We start from the raw sequence: 27,672 nt of genomic DNA, 5'->3' as shown, positions 1-27,672 counted from the left end.
CACTTTTAATTGGTTGTTTGATCACTCAGTCAAAACCATTTGAACACCAAGAATCAGCCTTAATGAATAATGCAGAGAACCAGTAAAATCAACTGTCAAGTAAAGTTGGTTGAACATCTTGAATTCATTTATTTGTAAAGTACAATATTAAACAGAAATTTTGCCATTTGATGTACTGTACCAGTACTATTAAGTTATCTTAATGGTAATTTTCTTCCGCAGTCTCTTATCTATTTCATTTCCATTTCACATTTAATACTGAAAAGTATAGCAAGATAATGGAGGCATGTATTAACACTGTTGAACCATAAAGAACCATAAATGCAATCCTGTGGATTCAGACAGCTGTAAATGGGACATCACAGAAGACACATTTAGAATATTAATGAACTTTCACTTAGTGCACTGGGTCAGCCTGAGTTAAATGTGTGTCATGTACTGTCACTAACATTTTAAATTGCTACTAAGCCAGACAGTTCTTCAGGAATCCAAATGTTAGGAGGTCAAGTAATAAAAATAAGACAAACCAGTGTAGCAATGTAAGTATTTGATTTCTTTATTAAAGGTGGAGGGAGTGTTTCAGTGCTGGTGGACTGGGAATTACTGTAGTGCTTTACACATAAAGAAGACTAAACTTTTCATTCATTTAATGTATTCAGTGACACAAAACATAAACAAACAACTGAGGTACTGCTGAATATCTCATTTATGTTGCTTGTACATAAACAGTTGGCCATGAAAAAAGCACTGGCTCTCCTGCTGTTGCTGTTTGGGACTCATTCTGTTGTCTCTTTCCACATGAAGGGGGGCCTCTCGTCAGCCCTACATGTCTTAAGTTGTGTACATCAGCAATGTGATCCCAGTGCCAGCTCTGACCCTGGCAGCTCTAGTGTGTTCTTAAGGCCTTGGCATAGACTGGCTCCAGGAAATGAAAGGGGAGCAGCATGAAGAATGCCACCAGGCAGACTGCACTCACCACCGCCAGTAGCACATAGCGGCCGATGAACAGAGTGTCCACTATCTGTAGAGAGAAAGAGTGAATTCGCTCACTGTTAACACTGTTAATAATTACACAGTACTCGTTTTTTTTTTTTTTTTTTTTTTCAGTAAATAGTATCTAACACATTGGGAAAAGCATGGCTATTCATAAATTCCGCATTTCCCCTATTAGCCACCAGATGTCAGGAGAGGGCTTTCACAAAGGCTTTGTGTAGCAGCAGAGTGAGAATGTAGCATGATGTGAGGGCCTGAATGGGCCTGAATGGGCATTCAGCATACAGACAGACAAACAGTCAAGCATGCACACATACACACACACATGCACAAGAAGATCAATGAGAACTTGTTGCCTTGAAAGTTTAAATTAAAATGATAACAAAAGAAGCTGTCTGTTATTTTTTTTCATTCCTAACAGCTGACAGCAGCATAACTGATGGTCACCAGAAGATGAATTGATATGAGAGTGCACACTGGGAGCTTTATTTCCAATACTGTGTGTCTTAGATAGCTGCAGTCATGAGGCCCACTCACACTGCTGTAGAATGTAGACTGACTGACGTCTACCGGCAGCACCAGTGCTGACACACATTTGTCCATTGAAAGACAATTTTGCCTAAGGTTACGTTTTAGCTGGCTTCTTTTTGGACAAACTGGTGACTGGCTGTTAACCGTGGGCTTTGAAAGAAGAGTGCATATCTGGCTACAAGGATGCACAGTTAGATTTAATTTGAGATAATCCTGAACGACAAATTGCCTAACTCTGTGCTGCATTTGGCAGACTGGCTGTTGTGACTTTTTCATCTGTGTGGAAGTGACAGAGACATCAAAGCCGACTCAAATATACACTGAAAGTTTTCCCTACTGTCCTCTTCGGTAACTCTTCAATTTGCATTCAAAATTAGTTTACTATTTACTGCTAGTTTACTCTTTAAGTGAAACTAATATTTACAATAACCACTTTCATGCATTGATTCAACTAGATCTGTAATAGATCAGCCAGACTTGACTGACCTGCATTAAACACTGTCCCTTAGTTACAGTTACAAATTTATAATTTTCAAACCCTTGAGACCAGGTGTACTGTAAGTGTGAACAGTATTGATGGAGGTTCTGATGACATGTATCATCTAAGGTTGGTGAGTACTTAATAAACACATGTGACCTTCAAACATTATGTATCACTGTATCTCCTGAAGAAATCATACCATGATTACAATCTACGACTTGTGATAAGAGTGCCATGGGCTTTGACCATTGCAAAGTTTCCTGAGTCATATACATACAGACCTGTATGTTCAGGGAAAACCTTGGGAAGCAGTGTATTTGAAGACATTGCATGTTTGTTGTTTCACTGTTCTCTCACAACTGCTGAAGGACAAATGCTGATGATGTCCTGTTAAAATTCTGATCCTGCTGTTCTTTATCTAGAAGGATCAGTGGGGACATATACCACACAAAACTGCAGCTTGCCTGAGTAAAACATTGATTAACATCACTGTAGATTTGTATTGCTTAAGTTAGGAGAAGTTTGGAATTCATAAAGTTGCCATGGATAGACTTAATCAACACTTCACTGATAGCTCTGGGTCTGAGTTAATATTAAGATCATGAGCCAGCCATGAATATCTGAGTACAAACTGAGACAACACCCTTAAGCCAGATAATACCAGAAGAGCATCAGCCCAAGTGCTGACTAAAGAGAGATTTCACAGGGACTGCTGTGGAATGAGAGCAGGTGTGTGTGTGTATAAATCCGCTGGTGTCTAGTAGAGGTAGGGATGATGTATACGTCTCTTATGGATGCATTTAACACATCTCACTTTTTAATTTGCCAATTACCCAGCAAGCAGGACCCCAAAGTGTGGGCCATGTTTTATTAATGTGCCATTGAGCGCACGGGTGGGAGCAGGCAGGCGGGCAGGGGGTGGGTGGGAGAGGGGGTCCTAAACCACCCCCGCCTTATGCCTGGGACTGGCTGGCCTAATTGGCAGTATGATATTTTACTTTTGTTTTACAGCAAGAGGTTAGACATTTCTTACACAGTCTGCACACATACACACACAGCAGCAAACACACTCATACACATGATCTCTCTGCAGGTAAGATTTCAGGTATGTGTGTGTTCAATAAAAATGAGTGTACATCAAAACATGAAATGAACATAAAACATCATTTCCACTCTCCAGTGAGGCAGATTTCTTTAACTTCTAATTTTAGTTTTTGAGACCTGTATGAAAACTGTTTATTAACATTGATTTATTTCAGTTGAAATGATAAAGAATGAGTCACAGAAGGACCCTAACACTCTCTGTTTTTCACAGTCTCTAAGCTAAACTCTGGTAGGTGTGACAGGATGCCTCTGGCTTGCTCTTTAGCTCTTGCTAAATTTTTAGAAACCCAATTTTAATTTTATTGCATTTTATCACTTGGACTGAGTGTGTTGATGTATTAATGACATGCTGAATAAGCCAAAGAAAAATTTCTGGACAATTCTATTCTATTCTAAAAACTACCCCTTGAAATAAACCACTTGATAATTCATAACTGTTGAGAACTCCAAACAAAGCAAACCAATGGGTGAGGATGACTTTTTGCTGGCATTATAAGGTGTCATTTTCACAAGTTATTTTATATGCAACCTCTTTAAACACTAGGATTAATTTCTAAAGTAGCCATGATTTTACCCATATGCCCTGCACAGAAATCCGGGGAGTCACATTTTGCTGCCTCCCTCTGTTGCTGGTCTGGTATCTGTCTTTGCACAAAGGCTATAAAATGTGAGCTGGCCAGGACGGGGCTGTGCTCTGCTATTTCTATGGGGTGGCAGCTTGCTTGGCAGATCTGGCCGGCTTATTGGCACGACCCGGAGGCAACATGGGGGAGTGTTTGTTCTGTGTTTCTGTTGGACTAAGATAAAGCAGAACAGGCCTTTATGACAAGCACATACACAGAAGTGCACACACAATGACACATGCTATTTACAGGTATACAGTACTGTGGATACTGACTTAAATCAGAGTTAAGGTCTTGTTTGTGATAGGTTGTTCATATTCACGACCTCAAACCTTAATAATAGTAAATATAATAAATATTCCTAATTAGTACAAATAAAGGAAAATGCAACACACAGACACACACAGACACACACACACACACACACACACACGCAATGCAAATTACCTTTTGAGATATTAAGACTATACGTCTGTAACATGTTTATTGTATTGTAATGACTGATAAGCATGAAATAAGTGACTACTTTCGTTCTTACATTTTTCATAACACATCAAGAGAAAGTGCTCTATGAGTGATCAAATACAGTTTTTGGTAGCACAAAAGTGTGCAAGAGATAACCATTCAGCAAAAGTAAGCCGTTTGTTTGTGGGCTCTGAATCCTCATCTTCACTCAGTGGTCTCAGTACCCAAAACATTTGGTGGTAATGGAAACCAAATGGCCTCAAAACAAAATTGAAAACGTCCCAGGTGTGCTTTTATTTCCAACTGATGTACATAATGCTGTCATTATGCATGAACCACAATAACAGATGAAAGTAACACAAGTCTCCGTTTTGTTAATGCAATAAATGGTCTGATATAAAACTTATATGGAAAGTTTTCTTGTCATGGATTGGGCAGCGGTATATTATAACTGATAAATATATAGGTCATAAACTGTCTCTTCATGAAGGGAACAAAATCACATAATTCACAACTCTCAATAAAAACAGTTTCCTGGGCAGGACATGAGGTATGAGTATAAGTTTACTATGCTAACAATGCAAGCTAAAAGTTGATGGATGTGATTGAACTGACACCAGGATGAATATTTAAGTTTTTTTAGTGTGTGTAAAGGTGTGTGAGATCAGTGCATGGAGCTCACCTCTATCTCTTTGAAAGGGGGAGCTGTCTCTGGGCTGCGAGGGAAGAACACCAGCGCCAAAGTGATGGAAAGAGCCAGGAGAAAAATGGGGATAACTCCTAACCTTGTAACACACGCACGCATGCACGCACGCACGCACGCACGCACGCACGCACGCACGCACGCACACACACACACACACACACACACACACACACACACACACACACACACACACACACACAAACAGTTAAAACAAAGAGGCTACGTTAAGGACTCCAGCTTTTTACTAAAACTTGCAATACACACAATAAATGTAGGTTTACCTGAGGATATATATATATATATATATTTTTTTACATTGTTAACATTAACCATCAAGTAAATAGCACCATGTTTCACCCCATTTAAACTTGACTGTAATTGCACCTTACAGAAGATCAGTGTTGCTGTGTCAGTGCATTCTAAACAAAAGTAAACATTTGCTGACTTTAGTTGTTTTGTTTCCTTTTTACTGATCTCTCTGTTTATAACAAGATATTTAGGTAGCAAAAAATATGAGTCACAACCTTTCTGTGTGAAATTCAAGAAAAAGTATTTTAAAAAAATGTTAGTTCTCTTCATCAGCAATCAATTCATGTCTACTAAAAACTAAAAGCTTTGAATTTACTGATATTTTATTTCCTACCTTAAACACCCCACAGTGTACATAATCAGATACATAAGCCATTATTTTTTTTGGCATTTTATTGGAAGTAAGGGCTTCTTGATTGGTCAAACATATGCCGAATTGAACTGAAGTGAAAATACCGTAATAATGTCAGGTTAAGGTATTTGTGCAGCAGAATATGTGCACTTTGGCCGATAAACAAATCAACATTAACTTTGCAGAAATATGCTATTGATTCATGCACGTGAAATAAATTGTCTGACTATTCTTCATCAATTTATGCAAATACTGTATAAGAGAGTTTGTGTAAGGAGTGTGTGTAGATGCTATCGTTTCTGTTGTAACTCACTTCGCTGATCCAGATGCCCTCAGCAGCATCATCCCAAACACGAGAGCCACAATCCAAACGATCGCAAGGACGAAAACGCCCGTACCGACTTCTAAGACGGTACTTGCCATTTTTGTTAAGCAGCGTTTCAAGATAGCCGACAGACAGAACGGTTCATGAATGAAGTGAGTGAATTTCGATTTAACGACACACGCTTGTGATATCAATAAGCAATACTGTCACATGTTAACCTAAGATATATAAGCTTCCTACGTTAGCTTGTGGTAACTTCCACCGTTTCGAGGGTGAGCTGTTAGACCTGCTCTGCTGAGACTGACTGCTTCATGCTTAAACTACAGAAAAATGTCTCTAATTAATCACTTATGATGTTCAACACACAAGGTTCTTCCGTACAAATGCTTAACATTAACCCATCAAGTCTCAAGTAGTAACGCTAAGTGTTTAAAAAGAGCAGGCGTTCTCCGGCGTCCTCTACTTCCTGGTAACAGTAAACCGGACTATGATTGGATACACTAATTCAAGTTAGACCAATCATATCTGCTATTACTGAAAAACCGAACAACGTATAGGGTTACAGGACTTCCCGAGCTCGTTTGGCTTTCATTTTTTTCTTTTACCATTCATACAATACCCATACGTTATTTCACCCTTGTTCTGCCGACTTAGAAACTGTACGATGCATTTCTTGTAGACTCTTTCTTTGTCTCGTGGAGCGGATTTTATTTTATTCGCTTCTATTAACGTTCATTAAACACTGGATAAGTACCAGCCATGAGTATTCATAATATTAAATCAATAGCCCAACAGACAAATAATCAGCGCAAGAAAAATGTACACTGAGTGGCACTCAATCACCGCATATCATGCACACACACACACACACACACACACACACACACACACACACACACACACGGCCCATTCAAGCATCTGTAACCTACACACATGCTCAGAATCTGGATGGACACTTTAGGTGCTATTTTAAACAAGCGACGATAATGTATTCGAGCATTAAGCCCATTTGATCCAGGTACACTTATAGGCTACAGCTCCAATTATCACCATGTGTTCATACACTAAGAGGCCTTGCTGGTGACTGGCCACCTCATATCAAAATGTCTTCTACCTGCGTCCTTTTGACATTTTATTCCAAACAGCTTTCTGGTTGTTAATGGACGGAGTGTGATTTTATGGTTAATTCGCTATAATGGCCTCGGTTTGAAAGTTGTGCGCTTGTTGAACATGCATTGCCTGCACCAGTTCGGTCTTAGTGCCAGCTGATGCAAAAAAAAAAAAAAAAAAAAAAAAAAAAAAACAGCGGAAGAAGCCACCTACGGCTACAAGAAAGTTATATATAGACACAAGCCACAGTTCAAACTCATTGTTATTGTAAAAACGCAATCCAATGCTCCATTTGTGTGGACGACGTTCCATATTGATATGATCACTATGCACAGGGAGATTTCTGCAGTTCTGTGCTTCTGATAACAAATCAATTCTTCTGTGTTTTCAGGGGATATCCAGACGAGTCAGAAGGTCATTTGCGGCTCATCTTTGCAGTAGTGGTTGTGGTCGGCTACCCTTCATACCGCCTATGTTTTTGAAGAATGTAATTGTTAATGTAGACCGATAGGGGGCTGGCCAGACCCGCGATTCAATAGCACGTGTGCTTCAGCGTGCGTGCGTCCGTGCGCGCGCTCCACTGCCACTGGAAGTGGTGTTCGTGGTGCCTCTGCGTGCTCACTGGAAGAAGACGTGTTGCCTTTAAGACCCTCATAGGGTCCCTTAATCTAACCTTTGTTAATGATTAGTATGATTCAGAAGGACTGAATCATATTTAAAACAATTTAGAGACTTAGAACAATCAATACTCAGAATAAAAAGAGAACCCTACAGAAAACCTACGCCTAATCTACACAAAACTACCTGTGCAAGGAGTTTATTGCTCTCATTGTATTTGCTGTATTTGCCTGGAATACCCTCAGGTTATTTGACTTCTTCCATAATTTCAACAAACAGGCCCATTAAAGACTTCTTGCCAGAGTATTGGTGGGAACAAGCCAGGCAAACATTCTCTGATTCTTATGGTCCCTGACTGGTAACCTCATGTCCAATATCTTGTTTCTGTTTGAGCTATATAGAGTGGGCTCAGTCACTGGTAAACCTGAAGATCTTAAAAAAAAAAAAAAAAAAAAAAGACCTGTGAACATATAGCCTATAGGGCCTAGATGACTGAAAAGATAAACAAATGCTGAAATGGAGTTTGTACATGAAGGGTTTTTCTGGTGTTGTAGTAGTTTAACGTAAAGGCCGGAATGACTCCGCAACCATTTGCCCACAGGAGACCATTAGCATATATTTGGAAAAGTGCAAAACCAACAATGGATTGCTTTCTTGAAACAAATAATACAAAACCTGGGTTTTATTATCTTTCTTGTGGGCTAAAGTAACTGAATGTTGTAGGTGTGTCTTCCTCACCCTGACAGCCACATTCTACTCTTTTCCTTGCTCTCACAATGAATTGGAAGCAAACAGAAACTCTGAATAAGCTGATGTAATACTTGTAAATTTCATTGCCATGTCAATCTTATTTCTTATTTGTGTTTGCACCAAAATAGAACACATTGGAGACATTTCTTGTGCATTTGTGGTTGATATTAAATATTCTGGTGTTTGGCTCTGGATCTGTTATGTAAAAGCATTCAAGCTGATAAAGACCAATCAAATGACACTGGAAGAGTAAAAAGTGTGTGGTTTTTGGAGCTTCATCACCTCCAAGTCATTGCTTGGAACCCCTATACCCATACAAACTGACAAGAAAGTCTGTTTTTTCCCCTATATTTATGTTTGCAGGGGGGGATTGCCATTCTCGTGAAGTCCCACACGCGATTGCCGTATTTCCCATGGACACTGGAAGGCATCAGCAGCCCGGTGCTGGGAAAACGGGGAGCTGAGATGGAGCTGGAGGTGGGAGGGGCATGGTGTGGCTGACGTCACCATCTGTGTGGAGGAGTATAGGCTGTGCTGTCAGCCCAGTGTCAGTCTGATGAAGATTGGCATGCAGGTAAGCTGTCATTCATTTTCAATGTCAGTGCATGGGAGCAGGGCTTTACCACTTCAGCGTCCTTTTTCCCCTTTACCCCCCCTTCATTACAAAAGGCAGGACATTATTCATACAGCCAGACAGCCAGCCAGGCCAGAGTGAGAGAGAGAGAGAGAGAGAGAGAGAGAGAGAGAGAGAGAGAGAGATGGAAAGAGAGGGTGAGGGAGGGGGAGAGAGAGAGAGAGAGAGAGAGAGAGAGAGAGAGAGAGAGAGAGAGGGTGGGAGGGAGGGGGAGTCGAGGTGGGGGAGAAAAAAGAGAGAGGGAAAGAGAGGAGATGCATTTTTGCGCTGGACTGAAAGACCAGTGGATTTTTTTTCTTTTTGCTTGATGCGGCATTTGGATTAAAAAATATATATATTTCGGTAATGTTTATGATGCAAGTAGGTTGTGTAGACTGTGCTGTATTTTGCGGCGGATGCTTTTGTGCAAAAGGTTGTAATTTAGATTCTAATAGCGGCTGGATCGGACAGACGGAGCGCATAGCGACAGGAAGCTGGCATTCTTTTTCTACGGCTTTGTCAATTAGCACCGGCATGCCACATAGCATTCTGATTATTTGCAAATTTACAGTAAATGTCTGAGGGTGTGAATCTTTCGGACAGAAGAAAAACAAAAACAAAAAACTATTCACAACAAAATAGTTTTCAGTGCTACTGCATGTTGGAGTGTGCTTTATTCGAGTCAATTATTTTGACTGGCAAAGTTGATTTGTTTGTAAAAAATAACGGTAAAGGATTTTCTGTGTAAAATCACTTGCATTCGGATTTGATGCCAGTTAATTCAGCATTTTTCATTCATGATAATTTTATTCTAGATAGCGTCTCTCTGTGTGCACTCTCCCTCTGTGTGTGGCTGTTTTTATTTGTTTGTAAAAAATAAACACATAATCACAGCAGATTACGCATACTAATGTCAAAGTAATGAAAATATATGTCACATGTAGTTTGAAATACAGTCTTTTTATTGATGGTTTAAATAGCTCAGGTTTCCCTGTGGATTTCTTCTTTTTTGTGTCTAACCTGGAACAGGTGTCATTTTTCTGTTTGCAGTTCACAAAGAAGTTTTTCAAAGTAAAACAACAGCTTTCTTTGCAAAGCCAACGTCTTACATTTATTCGACAGCAATGTGGAGCAAAACACAGCTATTTTCCTCTTGTGTCTGTATTTTCAAAAGGTCAAACAGGGAGTCCAATTCATTTTGCATTTCTTGGTGAATTCATCTTTAATTGAAATGTTTCTATTGCTCAAACTATCTGCGTCTCAGTGAGGTCTGATGTTTACTCTCAGCCTTCCCTACCCTGCAAACCTCTCTCCACTGAACACTGGCCTTCTTTGTGTGCTACTCACCACTTTCTATTTCAGATGACCAGTTTATTCCACAATTGCTTGAATGACTATTTCATTCATTGGAGACATTTGACTGGCATGAAATGCCGTCAGTGTGATTTGAGGGAACCCGTGTCTCTCAGACAACTTGTCTTGAACACTGGGGCCCTGTTTGATTAAATTTTAATGATCTTGCAGTTAAAAAGGCCCAGATTTGCAGGTTGTTTGCTGTGTTTTGGTAGTTTTGTGAGTCAAACCCAGCCAACTCATCTGTTCAGTGCCTGTCAGCTTTGAACTCTGCTCCTCATATATGACGTACATGTAGCAGCACGTACTTAGATTTGGCAAACACATCTAAATTCGAAAAAGAAAAATCACAAATTGCTAAATGTAAAGCTCAGGAAATACACCCCCAGTGTTACTTAAGTATTACAGTTTCTCATAGGTCAGTGGTAAAAATGTTACAACTGTATATTGCAATTGAAGTAAAGGCCCCTCACAGCAAAGACTATAGTCAGAGCACTGGGAGTACATTAGCTTAATTAAATATGCCTGAACCATTTGTTTACTAATCATCTGCTTCCCTGAGAAATCACAATGTCGATTTAGACCACTTTAGCTCCCTCCGCCAAGCACATTCGGCAGGTGCAGAGTGCTGAGCATAAAATCCCATGAGGAGCTAAACTTGCACCCTCTGTGAAAGTAAATGCTTTGAAAGACAGTGTTGTTGCTGCTGTGAGTCGCTGTTAAAAGACCAAAAGAAGGTCCGTTACCTCGTACATGATTCAGATGATTGTGTACCTTGTTGTGTACCACCTCAGTGTCTCAAAGTGGATCATTCAGCTGGGATTAAATTTTGAAAGTGCACACACACACACACACACACACACACACACACACACACATTCAAACACACGAGTCGAAACGCATCACTACCAATCACCCTCAGTGATGTTTGTTCTTTGTTGTGATGTACCCCACACGGCTCTACATATTGTCAGATAGAGATAACGCCAATTTAGTTTATCCCAAAACCCTGCTGAGATCTTAATTGATGATTTGTGTCATTGGACAAGCAGCCCAGGGGCATATTTGGTGCTGCAAAGTACTCCGACACTATTTGCATATTCCCATTCCTACTATATGGGTAAATTACATGATGAGGTGTGATGCTGTGCATTCCTGCAGCTTTTGGGGGGATAATCACTAATAAAGTGATTCAGTCACACTAAATGGAGGAAGTAAACAGAGCGAGGAGAGCATATGTTACAAACCAATTTAAGCATTTATGTATGGCCATAAAGCAATTGAGGAAATTAAACCACAAGCAAATGTCTTGTCATTTCCTTTGCCTTTGCCTCTAATTTCACTCTGCATGGCGCCAAAGCAACCAATATATCATTTTTTGAGAAGATCTAAGTTTTTTTTTTTTGTCAGTCTTGTAAGACTAACAGGCCTTACATTGCAAGATTCTTTTTCTAAGCAATCAGATTGTGAGATGTCTAATTTGTTTTTGAGGGCCTCACTTCCTTAAATCAGGCAGGAAAAAGAAAGAGGATGTTCAGAATTATTCATAAGGCTTTAGTCTGCTGGGTATTCTCAGCGGAGTGCATCTAGGTCCTGTTCCGGGCCCGTGAGCAATGTGATGTAGGCTAGTTTTCTCATGTTCAAGAGAGTAGCAATCCATAAGACAATTGTGTTGTGTTGCGTTGCATGTTTTGGCCCTGTCTGGGCCCTCACAGGTCATGCCCACTAAGCCCGCTTGATCCCTATTGCTCTCAAGAGAAGGCAGAGGCCTGTTTATACCGTCAGACAGCTCAGCCCTTGCATGCTTACCCTTGCTCATTCCACAGCCAGTGCTGCGTTGGCATGGCTCTAAGTAAGCCACCAGGGACTGGGGCCAGAGAGATGCATCGGCTTGATTTATGCTCCAAGAGAAGCGGCAGGCAAATTTAATGATCCTCTATACTGTCAACATCACGAAGCTTTGTTTCTAGAAGGACATAAAGATGTCATGAAAATACATGGACTGTGGCATGGTTAATAAGTTTGGAAACTGCAGTCAGACAATGATGGTACTGTGTTGTACAGTAGCATTATTGCTGACACATCAGGAGAACATTTGAAAGAAACAGTTCCTCAGTTTCAGATTGATAGAACTGATCCCACAAAAACACCTTAAAAAGAGTCTGTATGGCAGAAAAAAAGATGCTACATGGTTTTCATGAATTCAGATGATTTATCTATTAATTCTCAAATTCTCAACAAATGACATCTTGGATTGATACAGCTCTAGCTCTGGTGTCACAAAGATGCCTGTGATGACAACACATCAGCAATTTGTTTAAGTTTATGCGGGTGATGTTATTGATATGTATAACATAAGTCTTCTCAGTGTATTGTTAATGAGTATACATTATTTCAAAATAGTTTTAGTTTGGTACAAATCACATCCTGCCATGCTTTATTAGACAGAACATGGCAGCATGTTATCTCAATATGACTTTGCTCTCAGTGTGTCATCAAAACACCTTATGCTGAAAAAAAGAATACCTACATGAAAGAAAAATCCATATTGGTCTTCAGTATGTGATTCAGTGATTGATTGTTCTTTGCACGTTTGATTCAACTGGCCCAGCAGACAGTCTTCAAACAAACTTTTAGAAATGCTCTTCTCCATACAATAATATGTGATGTGTGCTCGAACAGTGAATGCCACAGCATGGAAGAAGTCATACAAAGGTTTTAGTCATTAGGTAATGATTTTAACATCAGTACTCTGATTGCATTCCTTTTTTTTTTTCAGACAGAGGAAATGAAAACCCAGCAGGGACACATTCCATAAACTAGTTGAAGTCATAAGCATAGAACAGCGGACCTAAGGACAGCTTAGGTTTTTCACCAGCAGGATGCACACATAGACAGAGTGTTTACTGTGGGTGAAATTTCAAAGATATGTAAGAAGTAGGCTATTTCCACTCTCAAACGTCTTCTGTATTCATAGTGTTTGTATAAATTGCTTTTGATGTTATTATTTTTGCAGTTAAAACAAATAAAACATATTATTTTTAGACGTGGGTATTATTCAAGGATCAAGCACAAATCAAATTAGCAACAGCTTATTATATATTCTGCATTTAAAGACCTTTAACAAGACTCTGAACCTCATTGTGCCTTTGGTTCTTATCTCTGGTGGAATGTAGATAATCCTAATAAATGAGTAGGGCTTCACACAGAGAAATATGAAGCCTGCCAGTAAATCCTGAATTTATTATATTTGAGAGTCCTGGTAACAGCTGAGCTGGGTGAGGTTCAAAATATTTGATTTGAATTCAACAGCAGATCATAGCAGAGAAAATCCCACCAAGCACTATGTGGCTGCATATTTGTGCTTCCCTTGAAAATGAATAAATTCATGGGCCAAAATGGTGTCACTACGACTGAATATCTCCCCAGTGTAATACTCTTTAAAACTTATTTAAGAGTGAAATGTCAATGTTGATTTTCCATGCTAATAGCACTGACTTAACACCAAGCATTAAATGTGTTAACAAAATAAAGTCTGCAACAGTGGCACTGGCTTTCTCTTGCCAAATACAAATGCATGTTTGCAGGTGCAGTTTGATTTGCAGCAAAATTGCTATTGTACTGTTATTATTATGCTTTTCTTTGACTTCAACTTCAGTCGTTCCATACTGCAGGTACAGTTCCAGCTGTTTTTTAGCACTGCAGTGCTATTGCCAGCAGGAAAGCTGTTGTTCCTCCTCTGTGAGTCAGACTAACTTTCATTACAAAGTTGTAAGCAAACAGATAAAGTTTTACAGCCAAGTACACATCAACAGAAGCTATTTTTGTGAACACTAAGCTAACTTATACCATTGTTGCGCTGTGCTTGCATCTCTGATCACCTCTTGAAGTTGTTTTTTTTTTCCACTCTTGGATACTTTATAGCTGTATTAATTCACAGATGAGCTGCAGCAAGAGACAGGTTCAATGCCCAAGACACAAGGCACCATGTGAAAAGTGTGCAATAGAGATGAATAATTAGCCTTTTTGAAATGGTGGTAGGTGGCCTTTTGAAATCATCCTACTTTGACTATTGGCAGAGCAGCCCATTGAAGTCTTCTGCACTTTGAATAGAAATGCAGCAGTGCTAAAGTTGTGACCTCCAAAAGGCTATTTACTGGAGCACAGTTCCATTTTTCAGAATCCTCTCCAAAGATATTATTCAAGTGAGCTGCTCTTTCTGCCACTCACATCTCATCTGAATGTTTCAGCCTTTTGCACTCCAGGACAACATTGATCTGAAGGACAATATTTTCACTCAGTCTACAGCTGCTCGTTTATTTTGACATTAGACTTTAACAAAAGTGGCTTTCTCTTCAAATCCATTTGTATACTTTGCTGTTAATCTCCAAGTGGTCTTTGCAGATGCCTGATGAAACACTTGATAATGTACAGGCTCTTGGGTGAAACAGCAGCTTATCAACAGACTTTAGTAAAAGCACTGTACAGTGGCAAGGACAGAATAATTTGCCCTAATGCATTTTAGTGATCGCTCTTATTAGCTGCAAATGACTTTTTTTATGTAGTTCTGTCCCCAGCCATAAAAGTGCCATGATTTTATGACAGCAGAGGCTTCAGTGGAAGTGCATTTCATTTTCCATGGGAAGGCTACATCTTTTATGGTGTTTCATAAGACTTGTCGCTCTGAAAATATTAAAGAAGGACTAGACTGTTTTATTCCTGTATTATATTTTATTAAGGCTTTCTGCATCCTGCATATCTCAATGCTGCTGGATTCATATGAGTTCATATTAGTGCCCAAAGGATTTAAATACCTCTGATGCTGTAATACAATGTCCCATGTTACCTGGGAGTTTAGCTGTTTAGCCAGTAGCTTTTAAATTTAAGTGCTGCTGGTGTGACATACAGTAACACATCACATTTTGGGACAAGTGCGTAGTAACCAGACATAGCAGCCCTGTCTCTGAGAAATTCTGGTCATATTGTACTGCATACAACTAATTTGCAACAACAAATCTCAACCTATTCTTAGTGAAAACACCTACAAAAAGCAAAGTATTTCATTATTTTACCCACAATATATCCTTGTAATCCACCCAGGCATAAAAATGGGATTACTGATTGTTATGCTTGTTTGGGCAACACAAGCATTTACTGTATGAGGTTGTGTAAAGATCATTTCTTTGTTATATATTGAAAAAGTCAATAACTTGAAACATGAGATAGGACATGTTTACTTTATCGTTACAGACTTTGTTTAACCAAAACCACACCTTACCTGAACCAAAGCACTTCTGCTGTCTAAAACTAACCACACACAGGACTCAGGGTGTGAACTCTGGTCTCTGGTGTCAAAGTCCTGCACTTCGTATGGCCCACATCCACAGCAACCATATATGACTGCTATGCGCTAAAAGAATGTAACACATTGTTACCTGGAAAAAACATCCCTGAAGATAATTCTGGCAGTAGTATATATATATGCAAATTCTATACGAGACATGGCAATACAACTCTAACTCATGCCATTAAGTGTGTCTATAGACTGATTATATATTTCTATGCTGCTTGTGTGCTGTTTGTATGAGAGATACACAGTGTCTGTGACACCTCATAAACAAATTGCACGTGCAAAACTAATTTTTATAGATACACCATCAAATTATTTGTCACACACCAGGTTTACTAATTTTTTGATTATACTCAGTGATTCTTCAGAGCCAATTCGTTGTGTTGTTGTCTAACTTAAAAGCAAAGATCAAGTTAAACTGCTCTTAAAACTTTTATGTGTTTCACTTTGTTTTTGTCAGGTCAGGCAGTGTATTGTGGACATAGTGAATCCCTGAAACAATTTCCACAGAGGCTGAGTTTTACAAGTAAAATAAATGAGCTCTGGTGAAAGAGTTTTTTTTTTTTTTTTTTTTTTTGAAGATGTGATAGCCTCTGAGGTGATCTTGGGAGTTAAAATTCTTGAATACAACCATGCTATGACATGGCTTGAGGTCTGAATAAACACGCCTGTGAAAAAAGAATCACACAGTAGACTGATTATTCTGAACATCAGCTGTCCGTATGAAACACGGGCAATGCAGCAATTGTCATCTTGGCCGTATTCATCGTCCTTGCTTTCTCCTCTCCTCACTTCATTACATTCAGAACATTATGACCTTGCCAAGAGTGTGAGGAAACATGAGTGCCACTGGCATTAACCTCAAGTTTAAAGCTGCAGAGCACGCGAAGAGCCGATGGTTAGTTTAGTCTCTTTGTTCACATTCATATTTTTATCTTTTTGTGTCCTGTCCTGACGTGACCACAGAATCAAGGCATAAAGACGTTTCGTGGTTTGATGTTTGGTGTGAATTTAAAAAACCTGGCAATACTCCTTAAAAGTCATTTGGTATTGTTTGTGAGAGCTGTCCTTTGGACAACGCCGAGCTTTGTTGACTGGTCTCAGAGTATCGTCTTTGGCCTGAAGCTTAGACTCTGCGAGTAATCATGAGTCACAGCGGTTTGAGGGAGATGTGGACTGGGTAATGGGTGACAGAGCTTTCTGGAGGAGTGTGAAGATGACGTGTGTACTCCTGACTCAGATAAATGTGCTTTTAATTAGAGGTCAGGAAGACAATCCTCCTTGAGATAATCTCTGTTTATATTGTACAAATTGTGCATTAGAACTTGATTTTTTGTTTCTATGTGGTTCTATAACCCCATTTTCTCTATTTATTAGTTAGGGTTTGCATTTTGTCTCTTGTGTTTGCTGTGGCAGTCATCACTTTGTCCGTTTCTTTCAAGAGCAGTCGTGAAGCATTTCTTTCCTTCATGAGTAAAATGGATGCCAACACATTAAGCTCTGTTTAACACTGCTTCCAGGCCGCCACATTCCATCGCAGAAAATTTGATTTATAACACAATTCAAGCCAAAACAGTCACAGAAAAATTAACTTACTGTCGAGACTCTGTTTCCTGTGATTTGTGGTGGCAGGCATATAATTTGTCAAAGAAAGCTGTGCTGTGTTAAGTATGTTTGCACAGTAGTGCAGGCTAACCGCACGCCAGCTCTGATTTTAGAAGTGGTAATATTTAATGACTCCAACTACAACACACGTCTGATTTGCGAGCGCTCGACTCTAAGCACCACTCCTTCATTTTAGTGTCCTTTCTGATTTGCTGCTGCTGACGAGACCCAAGGCATCGAGTCATGTTGCCTTTCAAGTAATAATGTAAACATGTCAGATTTCTGATGTGTGAAGAGTCTCAGGGAGCGAGCGTGCACAATTATCATAACAGACACGTTGCTGTAAATGAATCTGTGTAGAAAGCAGTACCTCAGCAGCTGGTTTAGAAACTGTTGTTGCAGGTTTTACTGGTTTATTTTTACAATTTTGTCACACAGTGAAAAGCTTCTACATCTTCAGGACAACAAGGCATGTCTGTGTTACTGTATGCTTAATCAAGAAAATATTCCTTATACATTATCAGGGAGTGCAGACATGATTCTGCATGTTAATTGCAGCACTGTGAACTGAATTGAATGAAAAAAGCAGACTGAACCCCTTTTTTCAAACCGAGACTTCTTTCCACTACAAAGAATAATTACTTTTCCCAACTCCGGTGCCATAATTGGTTACTACTCTTTTATCTTATCTATGTGCGCATAATTATCACAGTAATCATATTAGATTATTTCATGCATAATAAATGAAGTCAAACTGTGTGTGGGGTAATTAGCATGTTAGGATATGTGCCACGATAAGAGGTTTGTTCTCTCAAAAATTGTATTGTTCAAGACATTCCTGAAAAGTGAGAAATGCACAAAGAAATGGAATATTTTACAATCACTCTAGTGTCTTAAGAAATCTGGTGAAGGGTGTATTAAGAAATATTCTTCTTCTAGGTTTATTTTGTAGTGTGTGTGTGTATCTTCGTGTCTGTCTTTTTTTGGGAATTTCTTGTGGAAAGTACTTTGTAATGTATTTTACTTTGGATTCGGGGCCTACAGCAGACATTACTTTATATGCATCAGACATAACAAGACAGTGGAGCATAATGGAGACTATTGTGAAAGACAGACCAATATGGTACTTGACTTTGGCAGCTGTCTGCTGCATAGGTCGTGTCCAATCCAAATGACAGATGTGCATCACTTCAGTCATTTGGAGGTTTCAGGTTTCAGTCAGACGTAAGCAGGTTTTGATGGTGTTGATGTTAAGTGTTCCTTTTTGACATATTAAGTTCACCTTGTAGATATTGTAGGAGTTTACAGATTGTCCTAGCTTCCATAATTTTCTATTTTCACTGTTCAAGCATGATTCAAATAAATAACCCTCAGTCAAAGGTTGATTTGAACTACTTTAACAGTGGTGAAGGCAGACCGATCCTAATATGGCTATATGACTGACAACAAGAGCTCTTCCAGTTCGAATGAGGTAAACCTGCTGCTGGATGCTTTTCCAGTTTAATGCTGCTCTGCTTGGAAACATTTCAGTAGTCATTTAATGAAGGGAGCCAATCAGGACCAAGTCCAGTTGTGATGCCTTGCCTGGAGTTAGTGTGAATTGCCTATAAAGACACAGGGATTTTTGAAGATGCAATAACTTCAAATTTTACTACCCAATTAAAGTCCAATTTTCAGTGTGTATTAAACACCACTGAAATGTAATGTATGTGAAGAAAGGGGAATGTGAACCAGCAGTGATGGAGAATTTATAGTCTACTTGTCCAGTTTCTTTGAATTAAATGTTCTATATTTAACTTTAGGAAATCACCTTTATTCAAAATGATTTGCAAACCACACTTATTTGAATGTTTCTCAAGCATTTATCTTAAAATCAGCCTTTCAGATTATTGATATACATAAACTACAAGTTTGCAGTATCTCGGATGCTTGCTTTTTTTCACCACTGAATAACAAGAACAACTTCTTTGACGCCAAATGTTTCAGTTGTAGTTTCTTGGCCCTGCAGCATTTTTGGCACTGACACCTTTCACTAACCTGTGCCAAAAGCCTGTAAAACACAGGCATAATGAGCTATTTTCAGCATTTTTTTCATTCAGGGAAAAAAAGAAAAGTCTTCACATTCAGAATGTGATGACAGCCATTATTTTAAAAGAGATTGTTGTTGGAGTTTGTACAATTAAAGCCAATGTGATTCCTGGTATTATGAAGAAATGACTGGCAGATTGTAATTACTAGAGTATGAAGTAGAAATGTTTTGCAGATTTTCTGAGGTAAAATTTCCTCCTGTCTTTTTCTTTGCTTGACTGAGAGGCAAATAATAGTTTTAAACAAAATCACCACTGCGGATTTCCTTAAAATCTCTGCAGCACGACACTGTAAGGGTACATTATTCCCAGTCTCTATAGATGCATTAGTTATTCATATAACTCACACAATTCCTAAATAAAAATAACAATAAAACTGATCAAAACTCCACTGAGATTACCCCAATCAAATGAAGTTTGCAGCCTAAGAGCTCAAGTATCCCCAAAGGAATTCATAACAAAGTTTAGAGGACATTAATTATCACAGACTAAAAAATATTGAATAAAAGAGTAAAAAATGACACACAGCCAGGCGAGAACACACACCTCCCACTCCCTGTGTAACTTCATAAAAGGTTCATCTCCAAAGAGTGATGAAGATTCTGTGCTAAAAGGGAGTTATAAACAGCTGCTGAGCCAGTGTGCGGGTAAATAAGGCAGCTTGGAAGCGGTACAGTGTCATGTCTGCTGCTATATGACAAGGCTCTCTCCGGGTGATGAGAGAAAGCTTTCCGACTGCCCCTCCCCCGTTCCTCTGGTCAAGGTCTCAATACCTCTGTGGTATGTCTGTACCCGTCTCCCTGCTGGCACCACTTTGGCATTGCTACAGTGTCAGTGTGGTGTAAATGGGAGTTTGAAATGTGATAGTCCTGATTGCGGGTCAGATTTGTTTGTTTAGCTTTAAAGGAAAAGTTTTTTGACTGTTATGCCAATCGCTCCAGTGCTCCATGCTGACACTTACAGGTTACTGTGACAGCAGTGTCCATGCTAGCACTTATACTGTTTGATTAGCTCTCCGAACATGACCTGTAAATCATGAAATGTCATGCTTTTATACTAAAAATTCATTGATGAAAAAAGAATATAGCTCTGCATATTATAATTGCGGGTACGCACATGTGTTCATGGTCCCATTATTTGCCACATTCCTTGCTGACACATTCATCATGTAGTTTCCAGTGGTTGTCCTTTAATATGTACTTCAGATTTCTTTTCTGTTCTAAGCCCCTGTGAGTAGGATTTTGAAATGTCACTTTGGCAACTCTTAGTGGGATTATCAGTTGCACTGCAAATGTTGCAGACAACAGAGCACACCAACCCCCCAAAAACTTCTACCCAGTGTCACTGGGACCAAAGGTAACACATGACCAAAAACGTTTGATTTCAGAATAATTTTAAAGACGATACAATTACATAATAATTGTCCTCTCTTCATTTCAGCAGCATGACTGAAGTGTCCACCCGTTCAGTCTGTTCAGCTGCCTCTGTCCTCAGCTGCAGCTGTCTTCACCAGGCTTCACCAGTAACATCACAAGTTTCCTGGACAAAAGCTTTAAAGGCATTGATATTCCTGTGGTGGCATCGCACACTGTACAAATAGTGGGTCTGAAAACTGAAACCAACGCAGAAGTGCCTTAAACCTGCGTTCTTTTTAATGGCCAGCAGGGGTCGACCCCACTGGTTGCAAAAAGAAGTCTGATTGTATATAAGCTTATGAGAAAATAACCCCACTACTCACTTGATTTATCACCTCACTAAACAATTTTCCAATTAGTTTATACTCTCAATTGTTAGTTTCAAGTCTTCTTCAATGGAGCATGATGTTCAGTTTGTAAACTATGGTATAGTTCATGTAAAGCAGGGCACGGCTGCCTTGTGATTGACAAGTCGGTAGCACAGCGTGTCCTTGGCTCCTCGGTCACATCTAATCAGCAGTATAGTAATGCATGTCCTCCCAGCTCCACCCTCTCATCCAAATACAGTCACCTCTGACTCCAAAAAAACAAGATGGTGACGACCATGATGCCAAACTTCAGGCCTCAAAATGGTAGTCAAACCAAACATTGGTTGTTTTGTGGGTGTCACGGTGAGACTACGCACTGCTCAACTGTGGGTCTTTTTTCATTTTAGATACAGTTAATAAGTTCACAACATATAAATAGATATGTGTGATTTGAACAGCTACCTGTGGACATTAGACTTTATGTCAACCACTAGAGAAAAAAAGGAGTAAAGATGAGTCAAACAACAACAAATACATGTATATATGTATGTGTGTGTATAGTGAGGCATGACTGTGGATTATTACAATTTGTTAAAAGTGAAGAGTATCAGTTCTCTTTGCCCTTTAGTGAAATAGAATGAATCAGATTTTCACTTTGGAATTAGGCCTCATGCCAGTTGGCTTCTATCATGTGTGCGCGCTGTGGATTTAACATTAACACCATGGAAAAATATCCACCTGGGAGACAGGGCTGCTTTTAGTTTTGATGTTTTCCTCCCTGTTGGCCTGAGTTGAAAAATCGGCCAATCTCCCAAAAACTTAGTGTACTTCTGTAACAGATAAAGGTCAACACAGAGGCGGAGAGATACTCTCAGAGAGTAGTGGCTTGGAGAGGGCTGTCAGTCGGACTATGGAGGTGAGACGTTCCATGGCAAGAGATGAGGGATGACACCTGCCTTCTTGACACCCACTACAAAACAGACCGATTTATGTGTGTGTGTGTGTGTGTGTGTGTGTGTGTGTGTGTGTGTGAGAGAGAGAGAGAGAGAGAGGAGAGTGACTGAGTGAGTGTGTGTGTAGGGGCAGAGGAAGAGAGAAAGAGGAGGGGGAATTGATTGTGAATGTGCTTTGAATGAGTTTTTGTTGCTTTTACTTTTTCTCCAAAAGCCTGTGTGTTTGTGTGAATCTCTCCGTCTCAGTGAACCGGCTCACTGCTGGTCAGTGGTATTTATAAACAGCCAAAGACATTTAATACAGATGGCAGAGCGCCTTAAACAGACTATTTTCTGTCCTGGGAAATGGACAGAAAGTACTTTGTATTTAACTACCTGGATATGGAGCTGAGAGGGGCTGTGAAATAAGTGGTGCATTTCTAATGTGTGGAAATGCACGGTGGAGACGACAGAGAAGACATGGCCTTCTGTAAATTCTGCAGGTGCGCTTCGGAGGAATGTGATGCTTTATTATGAGGAACTGTGCATGCTGAACAAACAACTGAAGTACACATGCAGCGTGTCAGTGAAAGAGTTAACTTTCTTCCTTTGGATGCTCACCAGGGAAGAGTCAGACAGAAAAAAAGGAAGGTTAGCTCACTTCAGACACTGATGGGGAATTCCTCACTGTCTGTTCTGTCTCGGCCATCTCTGCCAAGTCCATTGTGTTTCTGTCTTCCTTGTCTACCTTCTCTGTTTCATGCCCAGACAATGAAAGAGTGTTTAAATTCACTACAAAAAATAAGCACAATTGCATTTTTACATCTCAGAAGTGTGACCTGTATATAGATAATGTAGGTAGATAGACTGTAAGTTATTCAAATGAATGATTCTGCTTCAAGTGAAACTTTCTTCATGTTTCCATAGAGAGGCCTATATGTTTGCACATCTTCTTGGTTATTTTGCATCATTAATGAGGTGTAGAGGTGCACAATGTTTTTTCTCTCTCAAATACAACTCATTGATAGTGTACATGCAACGTACCCTACATTTTTGTTGCACTACATACTGTAGTGAATACATTTCACACTCTCACACTTACATAATTGGAACATGCAAATAAAATGGCGGAGGGTAAAATAGTGCAACAAACAGGGAGAAACTTCAGACAAAGCGCTCATCTTCATTTGAAGAACAGCTCCTCCTGTAGGATGGCCAGTGCAACATTGAATCAATGAGTCTGGAATAGACAAAAGAACAAAATAAACAGAATTAGGCACATTTTTTTTACAATTTCCCTTCCAAAATAGCTGATTAATTTCACTCACTTTCAGTGCTCATCAATTTATGCTAAGATTTTAATGTCATTTAATGTTAAGATTTGAACACATTACTGCATGCTAGCTCTGATGATTTATATAACTGGCATAAACCTGCCAGTCTGGATTGTTTTCTTTTTTGGAGAAGCAAAGGAGAATTCCACCAGGGACATTTCTGCAGTGTCTTTTCAGCATGTCAGCTATGACAGCAGGTGTGCAAAGACATACTTTAACTTTTCTGCGTATTTCACCGCTATATTTTTTTACCCATTGTGAACAGCAGTGTAGACATACATTTTACTTGCAAACACATCACACGTATGAATGTATGTATGTATGTGTGCATGCATATAGCTTGATTTGAGAGCTTGAGTTGAGCACTGTAAAAATATTCATCGCAATTCATGTAAGATAACAAAATATACAATATTAACATTGTAAAAAGTCTACCAGGATTTTGAAGTAATTCCAACTTTGACAAATGTGTTGTCTTTTTCTAAATTATGAGATGTTAGTATGTTCACACAAGACAACACATATCAGAGTTTAATTTTGCAAGTGAAAGCTTTAGCATCACAGCATGTTAGTCTGACAGAAATGGGCAATGGTAAACTATCTTAAAAACACAGTCTTTTCCATACAGTATACCTGTTACTCTTAACAGCAGCCTCAGCTAGGTCCTGCCTGTTCTGTCAGTCATGACAGTAAGAGCCAGAGCTTCTGCTCTTACTCTAAAATCCAACGGGTCTTGTGTCCACCAGCATGACTGCCAGCTGCCCTCCTGGACTAGCGCAGCTGGTTTGATCTGGAGCAAGAGAAAGGATTCTGTTTCTTCTCAAATCAGTTTAATCTACTTCTGTTCAAACACACTTGCTGTATAGTTAATGGGTTTTGCTGATCTGCTGTCGTAACAAGCCATTTAGTCTTACTTAGTATTGTGTTTTTTTTTTTTTTTAGAACAAATAAAAATATCTGCCACTGAGGTAACGTAATTGATCCTGTTTCCTTTTTCTATTCTGAGAATGATGATGAAATGATGATGATTCTTGAAGTACCACTGGCCTATTTGAAATTATTTGTCTACATGGATATTTTTTTGCAGTGTAGGACTAGAGGTCCTAGTCCCAAGGTGAAAACATTTGTATTATCTTGAAGTGGAATTGGATTTACACTGAACATTTTTTAAAAATGCTCCTTTACAGTCATGGAAAAAAAGGAAGATCATAAAAAGCATATATATATATATATATATATATATATATATATATATATATATACACACACACACACACACACACACACACACACACACACACACACACTTTAATATCAAAAACATCTAATAGTGGTACACAAAAAAAGAGCAATGTGGTTTTAAACCAAACAGAAATACTCAGAAGCTTTGGACAGAGAGCTTGCTGAGAGCCACCTGAAACCAGACGGTTGCATTTGCCTTTGAGGTGGAGAAAGATCATATGAGCACCAGAGTCTCACCAGACCCTAAAGGGGTTTGAAAAGCATCGTTCAGATGATAGACGCTATGTTCGGTAGCTCTCTACTTACCTTACTTTTATTGCATTTGGGAAGTTGGGCTGAAATATAATAAGTGTACTGCACAGTGAGAAATATGCAATATTGAAAATCAATCATGCCGAATTTTAGCACCATTGAAAGGTTGATGTGTGGAGAAATACATGTTGGCATGGAAAACTGGCTTACATTGCCATATCAATGTTGAACTCAAAACCTTCATGAGTTAGTCAAAGGTTATCGGATGGGTCAAACTTATAGCTGAATACATCAACAAATAATGTACGTATGTATGTAATCATGTTCAAAGAAATACAGTGTAAACACAAAGCTCTTTGATTTTTTCCCCTCTATCGAAAAGATCAGTTAAACTTTATCTGTCACAAACTCATTTTATTTTTCAGGGCCTTGGTTTTCCAATTTTTCAGTCCTGGCATACATTTAGTCATTTAATCACCTGTCATTTATATTCAACTAGCTGACTCCCTATTTCCTCACCACATTTCCAGTTTTCCTTATTCTTATTTGATAATGAGATGGGTGTATGTCAAGAGCAGGGATTGGTCCAGTGCCTGTGTGTGTGCCTGTGTGTGTGCCTGTGTGTGTGCATTTTCCCCCCTTTTGATGCAGCTCCATTCATTAAATAGAAGAATCCGCTGGTGACACTGAGGATTGGAACTTCCGAAAGTCTTTGCAGAAAGCCCAGACTGGAGGAAATTAGACTGGTCTCTTTTTGTTTGCTCAATCCATCCTGACTCATCACGACATGGGTATTTTTAGCAGTGGATTCCTGTTTGGCTTTCCCCCCACTGTTCACAAGGGGCTATCATATTCTGTGAGACAAGGAGGAATAATCAATGTCAAATATCAGCCAGGAGTCGATTTGTTGCAGAGACACAAAGTTAGAAAACCTTGTGTCATGCCGGAAGTTAGATTTTGTGTGTGTAACAGCTGGATAAAGAGCTCATGTTAGTGTGTGTGTGTGTAGTCAAAATGTATGTGTTTGTGCTGTGTTTTGTCTGGCACAGCTGCCTGTATCAGCTGCATGCTCGTTAAATGTTGGGCTTAAACCCGTACTGACGCCGTGCCGGCTCTGGTTACTCCAGTGGGAATACCTGCCATTGTCGTTGTGAGCCCTTTATAATTCCCTGAAATCAGCCTCAAATGGTTGAAGTTTGGCTGGCCAGATACAAGCTGCAAAGAACTCAGCTTTGACTAACTGTGAAACACATAAGACGGAACAGTTACCACAGTATATTGCAAGTTCAAGAGTTTTATAATTCAGTTGGGCCACATCTGATGGTTCTCCTTGTGATACGCCACCTGAAAGTCTATTGTTCTAAATTCATAAACCTTAATTACAGCTGAGATGTGACCCTCTACAATAGTGTAACCCCCCCCCCCCCCCCAGCAGGCCCCATAGTGTCTGATTCCTCACTGTTGAAGTTGCCAAGTGACCTGATATCCTGTTTGTCAGGAGAGCAGAAATATTTCTGATTGTTGCACATCCTGCCGGTCAGTGATCTGTGGCACATACAGCTGCCGGGCATGAAGACTTATTTAGCTTCTATTGTATGAGCTTGGAAATGATCACACTCTGTACTGACTTAATCGTCAATGCCAGGGAATGATTTTGAAGTGTGAGGTTGCTGGGTTGGTTGTCAATATGCGTGGGAGATTTCTGCAAGTTTTGGGCACACAAGCCACAGGCATTATCATGCAAAATTAATTATTTGCCTCTTTTTATGTCCCACTGAATCTTAGTGCAGTAAAAAACCTGCATGTGTTTTATTGAAATGAAATTATGGTATAATGTCACTTTTGCTATTAGCACAGAGAGTCTGTGCATGCCAATTGATCCTGCTGTTGTCATAGCAACATGAACCACTAAACCTCTGCGCAGCTGTTGTTATGGAAGCCCTTGAACAGCTGGGGGGCTATAGCTGCAGAGGGATTGTGGGAAACGGGTCTTTTGGTCCTCCCTTCACACCTTGACCCCAAAACTCCTGCTAGCGAAAAAAGGAGGATTTGGGAATCTTAAAGATGTCCATCTGGAGTTTTCTCTCCGCTGTACAGAGCCTCCATACGATTAGAGAGAAAGTTAGGCAGGAAGTTGTGAATATTTTATCATGTCTGTGTCTTCTCCAAACCTGCTTTACCAGGAATGCGAGCAGTGAAATCAAATGAGTCAAATGAAGCTAGATTCTCTCCCAGGGTTTGCCTGATGCATTGGAGCATATCCCATTATTGATATGAGCAAATGTTGTACACAGTGCAACAATGAAACAATCATTTCACAAGAAGCACAACTTGTCCAGGGAGTAGTACTCTCTGAGTCCAATTCCTTCAGCCATAATAATACCAGAATGTAACCCAAGAGCAAGGTCTCATCCTCCCACTGTTTGATTTAATGCAGAATTCACTGGCTGTGGATGTATATAAATACTATAAGTATTGTCAACACTGCCTCTTTGTGACTCACATAAGTAAAAGTATAAATACAATAATGTAAAAAATACACTGTATTACAAGTTAAAGTGTGTAATGTTGTCATTATAGCAGAATGACCTTACATACTGGTATATACTGGTATATTGTTACTTAATTACTGATGGCGTAACATGTAAGCAGTATTATGGGTAATATTGCAGTGGGTCGGGATGGAACTAATATCACATGTCTTAACATATACTGTCTGCTCACCAATAAAGACAAAATGCCAAAATGAGAGTGAGAGCAATGACTTCAAAATGCACATCACTATCTCTCAGAGCCTAAGGGGTCATCGTCAAA

General features: G+C 39.4%; 2 protein-coding genes across 4 annotated transcripts in view; one reads left to right on the top strand and one right to left on the bottom strand.

The window, feature by feature from the left end:
* Nucleotides 1-107: 107 nt before the first annotated feature.
* Nucleotides 108-6,360, bottom strand: tmem218 (transmembrane protein 218). The gene is made up of 3 exons (XM_076750749.1): nucleotides 5,878-6,360; nucleotides 4,880-4,982; nucleotides 108-1,021 (listed from the first exon to the last, which is right to left on the bottom strand). Exons 1-3 carry the CDS (start codon nucleotides 5,985-5,987, stop codon nucleotides 887-889), a joined length of 348 nt encoding a protein of 115 aa, XP_076606864.1. The 5' UTR covers nucleotides 5,988-6,360; the 3' UTR covers nucleotides 108-886.
* A 2,494-nt stretch (nucleotides 6,361-8,854) lies between these two features.
* Nucleotides 8,855-27,672, top strand: part of LOC143332515 (homeobox protein PKNOX2-like) — a 96,134-nt gene continuing 77,316 nt past the window's right edge. Inside the window, exon 1 of one of the 3 annotated variants that reach the window (XM_076750068.1) lies at nucleotides 8,855-8,941. The gene's annotated coding sequence lies outside the window, so the exon portion shown is untranslated. The remainder of the gene's footprint in view (nucleotides 8,942-27,672) is intronic. The other 2 variants (XM_076750071.1, XM_076750070.1) reach the window with 2 other exon arrangements.

The sequence above is a fragment of the Chaetodon auriga genome, chromosome 15 (assembly GCF_051107435.1).
Source record: "Chaetodon auriga isolate fChaAug3 chromosome 15, fChaAug3.hap1, whole genome shotgun sequence".
NCBI classification, from domain to species: Eukaryota; Metazoa; Chordata; class Actinopteri; order Chaetodontiformes; family Chaetodontidae; genus Chaetodon; species Chaetodon auriga.
This window is presented reverse-complemented; position numbering and strand designations above follow the sequence as displayed.